General features: G+C 38.7%; 1 protein-coding gene across 1 annotated transcript in view; it reads left to right on the top strand.

Annotated features, from left to right (window-relative positions):
* Positions 1 to 1000: 1000 nt before the first annotated feature.
* Positions 1001 to 15099, top strand: part of FBXO3 (F-box protein 3) — a gene marked incomplete at its 5' end in the record, with an annotated part of 17177 nt that continues 3078 nt past the window's right edge. The window contains 7 exons of the mRNA XM_010191619.1: positions 1001 to 1090; positions 4458 to 4621; positions 7091 to 7205; positions 9774 to 9978; positions 11535 to 11580; positions 13822 to 13906; positions 14699 to 14821. Of these exons, the coding sequence (XP_010189921.1) occupies positions 1001 to 1090; positions 4458 to 4621; positions 7091 to 7205; positions 9774 to 9978; positions 11535 to 11580; positions 13822 to 13906; positions 14699 to 14821 (828 nt within the window). The remainder of the gene's footprint in view (positions 1091 to 4457; positions 4622 to 7090; positions 7206 to 9773; positions 9979 to 11534; positions 11581 to 13821; positions 13907 to 14698; positions 14822 to 15099) is intronic.

A 15099-nucleotide genomic window follows, 5' to 3' on the forward strand; every position in this document is an offset into this window, starting at 1 on the left:
ATTTTTTGAATCTTTGAATAACGCAGTAATTCCCTGTATTTCTGCTCTGCACGTTGCTGATGCTTTGCTGCACATTCTTCTTTTTATAAATACACTGAAATATCTTGCTGTCAATACCAGTTGTACTTTGCAGAAACGCTTTATAACTGTAAAAGTAAATATGGGAACAGACTCTATTTGATGGCACCTCGATCGCTGCTTTTATAGAGCAAATTAGCAGGCATCAGGAACATAGGTTAGCTTTTGCTATCTCCTTGCATGAAGCAAGGATCAACTTAAATGATTTCTGAGGACAGGTCTAGACCTATATCCTACAGGTTTTTTTAATACTGTATTTGCAATAATTCTGCATAGTGCAAGATATGGTTCTTTTTAACTTCCCGAAGTAGCTGTGTTACCTGTAATGCAACAGCAAGAGCTTATATATTGTTTTCGTTACAGTAAGCTTGCAATACTGATTTCCAGGTCTGTCATGCTCTGTGTTTTTCCTCTGTCTTTCTTTGTTCCTGGTTTTGAAGTTTGTTATATAAACAGCTGAAAGTGGAAAGTAACTTTGTAATATTCAAACTGTATCATTTCTGTAGCTTACTGCTTGAGCTTTCAGTAGTATGGCAGCAGCGGAAAAGAGAAGGTAGAGACAGACAATCCAGATAAGAAAGTGATTTAAATCATAATTACTGTCCTGTGCTACTGGAATGCTTAGCGATGGTGGAGTGGAGTCACACTGGAATCTTTAAGACAATGGTTACGATGGAGCAGGTCTACACTATGACCTGCTTTACAAAACTAGTTAATTGCTGACAGCTCTCCAAGTGTGTAGAAAAGTAGTTCATTATTTACACAGCTGTAATGAAGACTCCAAGTACAACTCTAAAAACGACAGCTAACTCTCTTTCAAACTCTGTACTTATTTAATGGGAATGTAATATAGTGGTCAGTATTTATCCCTGTTTATTTTGCTACTCTTTTGCAATCAGATTTAATGATTTTATGTTTATAGTTGCTGCTATGTAAGTCGAAGATTAAATCAGCTATCAAGCCATGATCCGCTGTGGAAAAGACACTGCAAGAAATACTGGCTTATTTCAGAGTAAGTGTGGTTGTTTTAAGCCTTTTTTTCGATAAAAATAAGGCCTGTGTTATTGTGCTGTCTGTTCATGTCCACATCACTTCTGGGAGCTCTAAGGTTGAATTGGTATTCACCAGCTTCTCACCAACGAAAGGTTGGAGGTGTCAAAAAGGATAATTTCCTGAAAAAGCTTAATGAATGTACAAGTGTTAAAAGGTTTTATGGGTGAGTAGAGAAGAGGTGCCCTGTTAATGCCTAGGCTGAAGGGGAAGCTGCAGTTTGACCTTATCAGACACCAGATATTTTAGGGAGGAAAGTAGTATTCTGAGTGATGTAATTACAAGGGGTATAACTGCGTGGTTGTATCAAGGGGAGCCATGCCTGCAATCATGCAATAGTTGAGGTTGGAAGGGACATTTTGAGATCTCTAGTCCAACTCCCTGCTCATGTAGGGTCACCTAGAGCAAGTTGTCCAGGGCTGTGTCCAGTGTCCCATAAGTGGGCACTGCTGAGAAGAGTCTGGCTCCATCTTTACTCCTCATCAGGTGATTGTGCACATTGATAACATCCCCCTGAGCCTTCTCCAGGCAGAAGGGTTCCAGCTCTCGGGCTCTCCTCATGTGAAAGATGCTCCAATACCAGTATCATTTTTGAGGACCTGCACTGGACTCGTTCCAGTGCACCCATATCTTTTTTTGTAACGGGGAGCCCAGAACTGGACACAGTACTCCAAGCATGGCCTCCCCATTGCTGACTGGAGGGGAAGAATCACCTCCCTTGACTTGCTGGCAACATTCTTCCTATTGCAGCCTAGGATACCATTGGCCCTTTTTACTGCAAGGGTACATTGCTGGCTCACAGTCACTGTGGTGACTGGTAGTCACTAGGACTACCAGTTTCTTCTTGGCAAAACTGCTTTCTAGCTGGTCGGTCCCCAGCAGGTACTGGTATCTGGGGTTATTACTCTCCAGGTGCAGGACTTTGCATTTCCCCTTGTTGAACAGAAGATTATTCCCTGCTTGTTGAGGTCTCTCTGAATTGCTGCACAAGCATCTGATGTATCAACTACTCCTCAAAGTTTCGTAGCATCTACAAACTTGCACATCTTCCAGGTCATTAATGAAGTTATTAAACAGTATTGCCCCTAGTACTGAGCCCTGGGGTATACCACAAGTGACTTGTCTCCAACTAGTGACCCTGTGAGCTGACTGAGTAGTTCAGTCAATTTTTGGTCCATCTCTCTGTCTACTTATCAAACCCATACTTTGTCAGCTTTTCTGTGACGATGTTAACAGAGAGACGGTGTCAAAAGTTTCACTGAATTCAAAGCAAACAACATGTGCTGTTCTCCCCTTGTTCGTCAGGCAAGTCCCCTCATTGTAGAAGGCTATCACCTTGGCCAAGCATTATTTTGTAAATCTATAATGACTGCTCCTGATCACCTTCTTATCTCTCATGTGTTTGGAAATGCTTTCCAGGAGGATTTTTTCCATCATTTTCCCAGGGAAGTTATGCTGGGCTGTGTAAAAAGTTTTACATATGCCATTGGTGGGGTGGTTTTAGCTTTGTTTTGTTTGTTTTAAAAAAAGGTCACTTTATGTTCTGCTTGCTTGCATTGAACTCAGGATGTATATTACGTGAAAGCTGACTATATAAGGTATCAATCTACGTATGTGCTAAAAAACCATGTTTTTCTTAAGAGCTGAGAAAGTGGAATTGACTGAAGAGAGTTAGCAACCAGTTTGTTACTGCTTATCCCCTCTTTGTGTCCTGTTTTCTAGACAGTATTTATCTTTTTTTAGAGTATAAATTGTGAGGACTTAGGGTTTCGGTGATCAGTTTTCCATTGCTCAGGTGGGCTGTGTATTATATGAATAGCCCAAGATGGCAGAACAGCTAGTGATAAGCAGTATGGTGCGTGAGTGGGTGGAGGAGGTAATTTAGGAAAACATTTCCAAACTAGTAGTTTGTAATATCATATGAACTGTATTAAAAATTAACAGCAAGCAAAGTGGAATCCACAAAGACAAATATGCTGTGCATATTCTAATTATGCAACACAACTTGTAAAATTTTGCCTTGAGGTTCTCTGTATAAATATCCCAAGCAGTATTCTTACTAGAATCCAAACTAGAAAGGAAAATCTGCTGGGGAGCAGGGAAAGAAGGTAAAGAAATAAAAAGTTCAAACCGAGTACCTGAAGCTTTAGACAAGAAACTTGGTGTGCATGTAGGGGAGGAGATGAGGGGGTTATAGGGCTTTACTAAGGAGAACTGGGTCTGGTGTTTGTCTCTGAGATGCTGGCTTCTCCATAGCCAAGAAAAACTGAGTAATGAAGCCTGTAGGTAATTTCTACAAATAACATTTGGATGGTGAAAATATGCTGAAACTTATATCACTTGCTGAGACAGAATTCCCTTTTTTGGGGGGTTTGTTGGTTTGCTTGTTTGTTTGCTTGTTTTTGGTGGGTTGTTTTTTTGGTTGGTTTTTTTTACCTCTTCAGTTTGACATTAATTTATCTAACTTACCAGACTGAACTGAATTTACTTTTTTTCTCCTCAACTCTTCAAGAAGTAAGGTTCTTCTATCCTTTTTAGAGCTAGAGAGATCTTTAAGGTGATGTAAGGACTTCTCAATTGTTACGCTTTTATTTAGATGTATGGAGCTGTACGAAGTTTTTTAGATTCAACATGCTGATTTGACTTTGAGGAGTTGGAATATATCCTAACGCAAAGATGCAAGGGCTGCTACTGTTTGGAGGCAAGCATCCTTTGTGAGATGTTAGTCAGCACTTTTTTGGCAGCCAATGGCCTGCTGTTGTGCCTGTGAGGAGTACTGAATATGCAGTAGTTCCTTAAGAAATGACCTTTCCACATCAGTGCACAGAGTTCTCATTTAACTCTCTGGTTTGTTCCTTAATCCTTCTTATTGGGCAAATAAAGGGGTTTGTGAATAATGCAGTAGATCAAAAAATACGGTTTGTTTGTTGTTTTTTGTTTTTTTTTTGAAGGCCATCTCTGACTATGTGAAATGTGATGCAAATTACCTATTCACCAGTTCTAAGATTTAGTACTCTGACACAGTACTAAAGACAGCACTCTGTTTAAAGTACTCTGACAGAGTACAAGACAGCACTCTGTTTAAAGAAATACTGTTTCTAAATTTACCCCTGATGCAAAGTACCCCAAATGTTTCCTAATTCTTTTCCAAGTTGCTGTTGAATAGATACTGGAATTAACTGAGTTTCTGCAGCTTCACGTGGCTCACAGTGTTCCTGGCTTGATATTATGCATACTGTTTCTACTAAATAACAAATATTAACGTCTTGGGTTTAGAAGTCAAGCTTTTTAGGCTGATATCTAAACTTGTTTTCTTAATTTCTACTTAGAGAGGAAAAAAGTCGACAAAATCAGACCTGGAAAGCCATCTTCATCAGTATGTGCTCTGACCTAGGCAGATACATCCGATACTATGCTACATTGAAAAAAGCCTGGGATGACCTAGAGAAATATTTAGGACAGCGGTGTCCTCGGATGATTGGTTCTTTGAAAGGTATGGCGTAATACCTGCTTTCTCTAGCATGCTGGCTGATGCAGCATCGTTATTGTTTCATACTGCTTTCATCCTAGGTGTGTGCTTCAGGTACTGGAACCCTGAAAAATCAAGTAGCTAGATGTGCTTTCCCTTCCCTTCCAGTAAATAAGTAAATGGGATCACATGTATAGTCCTTGCCCAGCTACTGGTGATCAATAGATACACTGAAGATTTCAGAGAAGATATCAAGATTATTTTTCTCCAGTGACATGTCTATCTTCTTCATCTCTGCATCGTCAGGAAATGAATGCACTTTTACTGCTTTTGTCTTTGGTTGCTATGACTGATTTTTTAATTTGTTTATTATTTTTAAGTTTAATAATCCCATTACTTCAAGGGCCTGGGACCTGCTGGTTTGATTTTGTTTGTGAGATTTTCTTGAGACTTAATAAAAACACTTTCACATTAAAGCAGGCATTTAAACTAAAGCCAATCAAAAAAGAAGTTGGTTATTTTTTTCCTCTTCTATAGGTCCTACTGTGTTCCTCTAATGAAGGTAAATTAGTGGCTGAACAAGAATTTTTACTTTTTTTTGTTTTTCCTCTCCAAGATTCCATTTTTGAATTAAGTTTGTATTTTAATACTTGAAGTACTTCCAGTGTTCTGGTTCATGAATCTTGCACAAGAAGACATACAGCATGTTTGGGCTTTTATGTTGTAGGGACTGTAATTGACTGTTAGACCAAGATGTTTGATTTAACAAGATCTGTGAAATTAAGAGATTCATAGACAATGGCCTCTTTCCTGTGTAAATCGTGCATGTTTCTTGGCTTCCTGGATAGTGACGGATTCTTCAGTTTTGCTAACTATTCGTGAATAACAGAACATGGTTAGAACTTAATATTTCTGTCGTCTTTAATTTAAATTTTTTTTGGTTACTTCTGAGTGTTAGTGAAGGGATGCCTTTTTAGGAAAAGGCCAGAGGGCCCTTGTGTAGCACAGGCCTTAGTACTTGATGTAGATACCCATGCCTTGATTTCTGTAACTTTCATGCTGCTCTATCGAAAACACAGCCTCCACTCAGGTGTACTGATCCACTGAATTGTTAGTCACATATTTTGTTAATAAAGTGGAGAGTTATCTATGTTGGAGATGTCGAAACAAACAGATTTTACCACAGTTTTACTTTCAAAATCCTCCCAAGGAATTGGGTGTGGTGAAGCTTCTCTTTGTCTACAGAAAGACAACAATACATTTAAAATTATCAATTTCCACGCTTGGATAGCAATGGCAGATTTTAGCTGGAGCTCTTCCGTAACTTACACCTTTTTAATACTATTTGTACAGGATCTTGTTTCAATGAATTGTTAAATTATGCCATATAAATAAAACTTCTTATGAATATGAAAAGGATTTTTTCAAAAATCTCCCCGGTAAACCTGGATTGAAGCACACCATACAGGCCACCCAGTTGATATTTGGTAGAAGTGAGGGTGCAGAAACCCACTGAAGCATGTCTAGAGGTGTAAAAGTAGTTACCCTTTTCTGTTGATGTTATGAAAACCCCCTTGTTGCAGCCCATTTATTGCTTCAAATTCCAGGTGAATGGTGGCAGCAGCCAACATTTTTGTTACTGATTGGGTTGGAAACGGAAAGAAACAACAACAACAACCCTTAGAATGACGAAAGAGTAAAATCAGTATTTCCTAAAAGTTTTAACTGGGACAGCTAATGATAATGTGGGGAAAAGGTTTATTTCACTTTATAAATACTTTCTGCTTAAGTCAGGCCTGTTGAGATTTTGTTGGATGGAGATTGGTGCTGTATTAAGTGATCAGTTAACGTAATCAACTTCCTTTCAAACTTACATAGTATTCATTCTGTGCCATCTAGCATACAGTAAAGGCATCAAATATTGACTTGAGTCCATGTTTGATTCATCAAGACACTTACAAACTCCATGCTTTGTATTTGAAATAGTTGATTTTTAGTGATTCTGGCCACTAGCATGAATTTAATCAGTGGAAGATTCTGGAGACCATGCTGGTAGACAGCTGCATCTCAAAGTTGAACTAAATTTTGCTTGCTTTTGTATGTCTGTTAGTTCACTTTCTCTGAATTAAAGTGGCAAAATACTTTGAAATACATATTCCTGTTGTGATAACATTAAAAAAATCTATAATGATGAGTTTGCTGGGGCTAATTCAGATTCTTTTTGGCAGTTCAAGACATGCTGTTATGTCTGGAATGTAGCTAGATTTTGCTTCGTTTCTAGCCATGCGATTCCAGTGAAATGATGTGAAATAAAATTATAAAGGAGAGGACCTAACACAAATCTGAGTGTTCACCTCTGTCAGGAACAACATACTGGGTACTTGGGGGCAGAGTAGTAAAGCAGCATTAAATTTGAGCGTTTTGTAGGAGCAGCAATTCTTGATTTCCCCCTCCAAAACTGCCACTTAATACTCTGTTTCTTTTTGTACGCAGAGAGTGTGCGGGAGGAAGATCTAGATGCTGTGGAAGCGCAAATAGGTTGCAAGCTCCCTGATGACTATCGCTGTTCATTTCGTATTCATAATGGACAGAAGCTGGTCGTTCCTGGGTAAGGAGTAAAAACCACATATGAAGCTATTAATTGCTTTTGTATTTCATGGACAGTTTATGTTTTAAAAAGCTGAATTGTCTGCTGAACAGGATAGATGAAGCATTTAAATGTATTGTATCCGAGTGACTGCTTGAAGTAACACTTCTAGAATTGTCCATCTTCTAGTCTCACAAGTAATTGAAAAGGCAGTGTAAACTTCTAATTGCTCAAAGTAGTCTTCCACACCAGTCCCTTTTCCTAGTGAGAACCTTTTTTTCTTTTTTCTTTTTTCTTTTTTTAAATAACGAATTCCAATTGTTTAACCTCTAATCATACCACTGCAAGTTGCTCCCCTGAAGTTTTGCTTTGTGTTACGTAAGTGAGTTAGTTTCTTGCACTCTTCAGGTTTCATTATGCGATAACCTTTTTCTTTAAAATGGTTAGGGAATAACTTTCAAACCAGGTAAAAATCAAAATGTCAGTTCTGCAAATTAAATTTTCTCAGTAGAAGATTTTACAATTTTATGCAGCTTCAACAATTAAAAACTCCTTTTACATCAAGGCTCAAAGGCAAATGACCAAACACAGTTTCCTTTTTCCAGGTATAAAAAAAGTTTGCAGGTCAGCAAACATCAGTGAAAGATGGAAAGCTAGGGCAAGTCATTGCTGTGCCTGTACAGGACAGTGCGTTCATGTTGCTCTACCAAATCCTTTACCAGCTTCCTCCAATTCTAGAATTGTATGTGCAGAAGAGATACAGGAAACAGATTTATGCAACCATAAGCATGACTTCTGTTTCTTTTCCAGGAGAGACTTTTCTTAGAGGGAAGATAGGTGCCCTTGTTCTGTAAACTTCAAATCGAGCTCTGCAGCTTGTGTGCTTCCTGCTCTTCCTACTATTTTTTCGCTCTCACAAAGCCTCTACTGTAGTAATGTGCCTGTGGAAGGGCTGCCGGAGCAGACATACACCTTTGGGCATGCCTTTTGGCTTGAACAACTGCCAGTGGGCTGTGCCCTCAAAGTGAGGGCCTGAGCCTTACATCCAGGCTGACAAACCTTGTTGGTGGAGCACTGACTGAGGGACTAGTTAGGGACTAGTTAGGTCTGCCATGCAGGACCCTGGAGCAAGAAAGGCTGCCACGCTATGAGTGGAAGATGTGGTTGTAACTGTTGGGGACAGGCTTGCTTTCTTGTGGGAGATGAATACTGGAAAGATCAGGTGTAGGTAGTGGCAGTCTATGCAGCCAGTCGTTGGAATGTTAGGTCAGAAATGGAAGAGATTCAGGACTAGCTGTTGTAGTTAGATGCTTTAGGTTTCTGTATTTGGATGTTAGCATTGCTTTTTAAACTGTAGAACATGCTAATTCCAGGCAAGACTACCAAAGGAAAAGAGGAATGCAACCTGTTGCCCAAGATGGGAGCAGCTTATATCATGCCAACGTGTGGCAACTTGTGCCTGAGTCACTGCTTCCATAACACCAGTAAAAGCTTAGCACCTGCAAGAGTTTGTCTGCGTACACCAGTGAAAAGCAAATAAGAAGGGAGTGTGGGTGGGGAGGTGAATATTACAGGTTTGCGTGTTCCTCTTACTGCTAAGTGCCCTGCTGTAAGTGTGTGCCCTTGTACTTGGTTACTTTGATCACGTTGCCCCTTTTTATCGTTGTTCTGTTGTCTGCCCCTTTATTACATTGAATGTAGGTTGCTTGTTTTTTTATTTCTACCCTAGCTGACATCTAGTTCATGTCAGTGTTAACTTTAGCTTCCGATGCTCGCCTCCATTCCTAATCTGTTATATATTCAGATTAGTACTATTTTTTTCCCCAAATGTATATATTCTTTTCTTATATAGAGAGGCTCTTTTTACTCTTCTCAATGTCACTTCCTTGTTGTCAAAAACAAATGAAAAATCCCATCCTTTTCTGTGATGCTTATAAAAAGCTAAAGGAAAAATTTAAGACAGCTGATGGTCTTGCCATGTCATGCTGACGAATACTGTCTCATTCTTTCCGTGCACATCTGTTTGCTTGTGTCTGTCTGCCTTAGTTTTTATACTAAGATTTTAATCTCTGACTCAACAGTTATTTTGCTTGTTTACTTCTCAGGCTTTTCTCCAAGTGTGGAGCACGTTGCTCGCTGTAGTTTTGATCAATGATTGTTACCATAGCAACTTGATATTCTAATTGAAAAATCATGGATGCTTTGGTAATATTGAAATGAACCTGCACAAAACTTGAGATATGGAGCCCTGGTTGTTATTATATTGTCCTATAGGAAGCTGTGTCAGCTGGAGATTGCTTCTTTGAAGTAGTTGCAGACATCATTGGAATTGCCAGCACAGTTCAAAATGGTGCTTTGGGATGCACAAAACATACAAGGAGGTGTTTGTCTTAGAGCTATCAAGCCTCTCTGTGACAGTTGATGGTGTGAACTAATAAAGCTAGTTCAGCACCGACTTGGACTTCATCTAGATCTAATACACATCTGCAGCATTGACAGAATCAATGCTTAGAAAAGATTCAAAGCTCTTTGCATTGTGAGTAGTATTTTCTGATTATCTTTCCCTTTTTTTTTTTGTTGCATGTTAAGTTTGATGGGAAGCATGGCACTGTCGAACCACTACCGCTCTGAAGACTTGTTGGATATTGACACAGCAGCTGGAGGTTTTCAGCAGCGGCTAGGTCTGAAACAATGCCTTCCTCTTACTTTTTGCATTCATACTGGCCTGAGTCAATACATGGCCCTGGAGAGTGTGGAGGGACGAAATAAATATGAGATCTTCTATCAATGTCCGGTAAGGAAAATAGGTTTATACTTGTGAATGTCCTCTTCTAATGATTGCTGGTGTCCCTTTGCATGTTGCAAGATACCTGAAATATTGTACACAGCAGAAAGTGAATACAAAGAGATCATCTTAGTTTGTTACTTGCCCCTGAGTTGCCATCTGGTTTTCATCAAAGCCCACAAGTGGAACAGTTAGTAATGAAAGAAATTTAAATGAAGTTGTTAATGGCTGTAGCAGTTTCTGTAGGTTCATGATAGCGGACAACATTAATCCTTATTGGAAGGTATTAATTCAGTTTGTTCAAACTGTGGCAGGTGTATACTCTTGTCCCTGTTTCTGTAAGGAAGAAAAGCTTCTCCATTATGGAAGATCAGCATCTGTATATATCTCCTCTCCCAGATATGTTAAATGTAAACTTACTACAATAGATGATGTCCCTTGGTTTGAAAGCAAAACTTACTCTGCCGTGAAAGAAAAAATTGCTCTTGAACAGCTCCTTTTGCACAACATAACTATTTGAGTACTTTTTGTAATTCTTATAGCTGTAGTATTTTAAGATAGACATATTGTTGCTAGTGAAGCTTGAGGATATTACACCTAACAAGATTTTAGCGCTCTCTCTCCTTACCCAGGCCCTGATAACCTCCCCACCCCAAAAGTGGGGCAAGTAAAGGGTGTTTCTTGTAGAAAAGATGGAGATCTTCATCCTGCTATGGAGTTCCTGGCTGGTTTTGAAGCCTGAGTTTTCTAGGGAATGCCTTGATAATAGATCACTTGAAGAATGTTAAGATCCCCCTTTGTTGTTATGCCAAATATTTAAACCTTCTGGATAATACTTGGAAGGTTACTTATAAATATAAGTAAGTTCATCTGTGGACATCCCAGCTTGTTTCAGAGGAGAATATGGTAGTACAGGAGCTTGCTTAGCCTGGAGCAGAGAAGGCTCAGGGCGATCTTACAAATGTTTATAAATAACCAGTAGCAGGGCATAAAGAAGTCAGAGCTAGATCATCATCTCAGTGATGCCTGCCCAGTGACAGAAGAGGAAGCCATAGGCACAAGCTGAAACATGGGAAGCTTGGTAGGGATGTACACAAAAATATTTTTGCTGTTGAGTGTAGTTGAACACTGGAACAGGTTCCCCAGAGAGGTGGTGCTGTCCCTTGGACAGGACATCATCTTGGGCAACCTGCTCTAGCTAACCCTGCTTCAAGCAGAGGGATTGGACTGATCATCTCCAGAGGTCTCTTCCAACCTTGGCTGTTCTATGCTTTTGTTCTATGGCAATATTTCTGGGGGCCTTGCTTCTTGAGTGACTCCTTAAATCTGATTTTATACACATGAACCTTAGTAGAATGTTCAAGCTGCATATTCAGTGATCATGAGACGTGTATTTTAGATATTTGAATATCTGGCTGGGTGTATAATAATGTGTTAAGCAGCTGGGTTTTAGGCTTAGTAAATATAATGAAAATATTCCCTGTTACATTTCAGGTGTTGAATTCTAACCTTGGAAGTCTAATGCTCTCCCTTCTAATACATCCATAACCTTCTTTCCCTTTTAGGACCAAATGGCTCGCAATCCATCTGCTATTGATATGTTCATTACAGGTAACACTTTATCTAAATTATTCTGCCAAATGTTTTAATTGCACTGTTCAGAAAATGCATGTCAGTATGACTTGAATAAAGCAAGCCTTCTAAATTTTCTGTGCTACTTGTAACGCTCTAACCTACTTTAAAACATCAACGGCTACTTGAAATGAGAGACAAGTTTTGTCTATTAAAGCTTGTCCTTCTGTGTGTCTTGTATACAAGTCATTCAGTGTACTAACCTGTCTGACAAGATGAGCAAAACCTGTAACTTAGCCATTATGGGGGTGATGTAAGCAGTTATTAAATACAACACCCAAGTGGACAGAAAGGTGTTAGGGTTTTTTCCTCAGTAGATTTTGCAGCCGTGTTACAAGTTGAAGATATTTTATGTTCTTAATGAAAGCTAATTAACTATAAACATAGCTGCAGAAGAAAACCTGTCTGGAGTTTTGATTTGCCCAATTGCTTTGTTCAAAGGATAAAGGAGGGAAAGGGAAAACTGCGTAATTGTTGTTTGGTTATGTAGTAATCTGTTGTGATCATCTGTCTACCTGTAGATTGACTGGAATAGTGTTGTGATTATTTATTTTTGTTAACCCACTGGGATCTGGTAATTGTGGCTATGTCTAAATTAATTCCTTTCACTCAGTGGGAAAGCAGATGTGTAATAAATAGCACCAAAATTAATATTAAAACTTAGCCTTGCACATTTCTTAGGCTATATGTAGTAATATTTAGTGAGAGACCGCATTAGGCAATGCTGTACCACTGTTGGTTTGGGTTGAAGGTAGTCGAACTCTTAACCACACTAATTTTAGGAAACCTTTCTATGTACTGGTTGGCTGTGTGAATTGTTTTCAGTGTGACGTAGTCAACCTGTTACCAGTTTTACAAAGGTCATTGCAGAATGCACTGTGTGCTTTAGAGCCATCGTAGGAAAGATACAGCAAAACCTCAAGAGTTAGATTGTTTGCTTCTCTCCATCTGCGGATCATGTAATACTTTAAAGCTACTCTGTGGTGAATTGGTGTTGCTGCTTTTATGGAATTGAGTCAATGGCGAGGTGATATGACATCGTATTTAAGTGTATTCCACCTGGCTGAAAGGGTTAATCTTGGCTTATTGCAAGGTGGAGGGAAAGCTTCATATACAGCATTTATCTTGTCATTTTGAAGGTGTCGGGGTAAATTGGTCCACTTTCTCCACTTGGAGTTACTTTATACAAGGTTTGCATTTTGTGGATTAGTGGTAGAAAGGAGGATAATAAACCTGGCGTTCCTTAAGACTTCCAAAAGATCAAAGGACAGTACGCATAGCTCTTGCTCAAAGGAAGAAATGGTAAGCACACTTAATCTAGCAGGAGTGGTAGTACTTGATAACACATCAGTGAAGGTGAGGATAATGATTTCTTAGTACTTCAGCTTTAATCCAGTTTTGTAGCAGTAATATTGACAAATAATTGAAGATGTCTACTTTTCTATTGAACTCTATATTGCAATACTTGGAAGATTTAGGGCTGAGAAATTATTTTATGGAGAGCCAGTATCTCTTGTAGGAAACTCTTGAGAGTTGAATGTGACAGCATGATGTCTACTTAGGAGTCAAGCTGTCCCTCGTTAATGGCTGTAGATGTATGAAAAGCTGTTCTCAGACAATGGCTGCAAGTGTCTGAAAACCCAGGTTCTTTGAAATGCCTTAGTTTTTGGGGTCTGTAGCAGAAGTGTGGTGTATGTCTATGACTTACCCTTGTTTTTAAGGACAGGGATATTCTGCAACTTGCTAACATGTTTCTTAGAAACTCTATTCATATGGAAACCTAAGTATCAAAACTAAGTCCATAAATCCACCAGCGGGCTTGCATGTGTCATGTAGATGGAATAGCTGGAAATAGCTATACAAGCAGAATACACCACTATAGTTGTCTTCTTTCCCAGTCATAGTAGAAGAGTCATGAGCAGGAAACCAGATGATGAGACACACCAGCATTTGAAGACCATGTTTATAACTTGAAATACTTTAAGAGATTCTTTGTTTGCTGTGTTGTTTCTGGAGTATGCATTCTTAACTCTTATTTCTTGGTTGGTTTCTTCAAATGATCTTTGTTGGTAGAATGTGCTGGAATACTGACTGACTCGTCTAAGTAAGTTTGTTGTAAAAATGTTCAAAGCTTTAAACTGTTTCCTTGACATATTCATAGTAGTGTGCTTAGTGGTAAATTGACTATCCTTGTGAATATTTTTCTTCTTTGGCATCTAGGTACATCTTACTTGGAATGGTTTACATCCTATGTAAACAAAGTTGTAACTGGTGGTTATCCTATCATCAGAGACCAGATTTTCAGGTATTGTGACTGAGATTAATAATGTCACTGCAAGGTTTTGATGCTTTGTTTAGGATGCTGACCTCTTTCCAAGTAGTTATGGGTATCTGAAAAAAAAAAAGCTGATGGTAGAGAGAAGAGAAAGGGCATGAAACTTACTGCAGATAGCACTGTAAAACAGAATGCTTAAAGAATTTTTTTTTTACCTGAAGCTTCAGAATTTGTAACTCTGCATTAACAGGACCAGAATTTTGCACCGTAACAGATCTGAAGCTTAGCTAATAGCTTAGTATTTGTTCTGCTTCCCTTGAGTGTGCTGCAGCTACAGGGCTGTCCTGAGTTATTAAAATAAACAGTTGTTTCAGTGAACTGGTTTCTAAAATAATACTGAGTATGTAAATAAACAGAGCTTTTCTGGTGCTTGAATTTTCATCCACTTTTCTTCTAATATAAGCAAGAACTTTAATTCTGTCTAACTGAGATGCTGCAGAACCAAGTTCCTGGTCTTTAATTTTCTGTAGGATCTGTTAGGTTTTGGTTTTTAGATAGCATAATGACACCTCCCTATTAAACAAGTGTCTTCATTGACTTCAGATCAAATTTTACACTCAGCTTAATACAAAGATTAATAGAGGCACAAAAAGATCCATAACAGTGTGAGTTTAGGTGATGGGGAAGTATACATCATGAAGACACTGAATAGATCCTTTATTTAAGTGCTCCTATTAATAATTAGTTAATCACTGTACATGTTTAGTTTTCTATGTTGAATGTACAGAGCTATTTGCAGAGTTAATGTTTTCTTTTCTGCAGGTATGTGCATGACAAAGAATGTGTTGCTACCACAGAAGATATTACTGTTTCTGTGTCCACATCTTTTCTACCTGAACTCAGTTCTGTACATCCACCGCATTATTTCTTCACTTACAGAATCAGGTAAAAATAACAACTGAGCTAACTCTTATAACACAGACTAGACCTATGTAATGTTCAAAGCACCAGTTGTTGCAAATTTATGCACAGCATTCATAAATGTACTAAAATGAATAGGATGTGCATAACACACTGTGCTTTTTGATAAGAAAATACTAAATCATTACCTGGTCATGTATGCAAAGTAGCAGTCAAGCTAATAATTGGTGAAGTACAGTGATAGCTGGAGGAAAGAAGTTACAAGTGACTCTTGTAATTTAGAAAGGGGTAGGGGAAGTGAA

Source organism: Mesitornis unicolor, unplaced genomic scaffold, assembly GCF_000695765.1.
Source record: "Mesitornis unicolor isolate BGI_N332 unplaced genomic scaffold, ASM69576v1 scaffold34749, whole genome shotgun sequence".
Taxonomy (NCBI): domain Eukaryota; kingdom Metazoa; phylum Chordata; class Aves; order Mesitornithiformes; family Mesitornithidae; genus Mesitornis; species Mesitornis unicolor.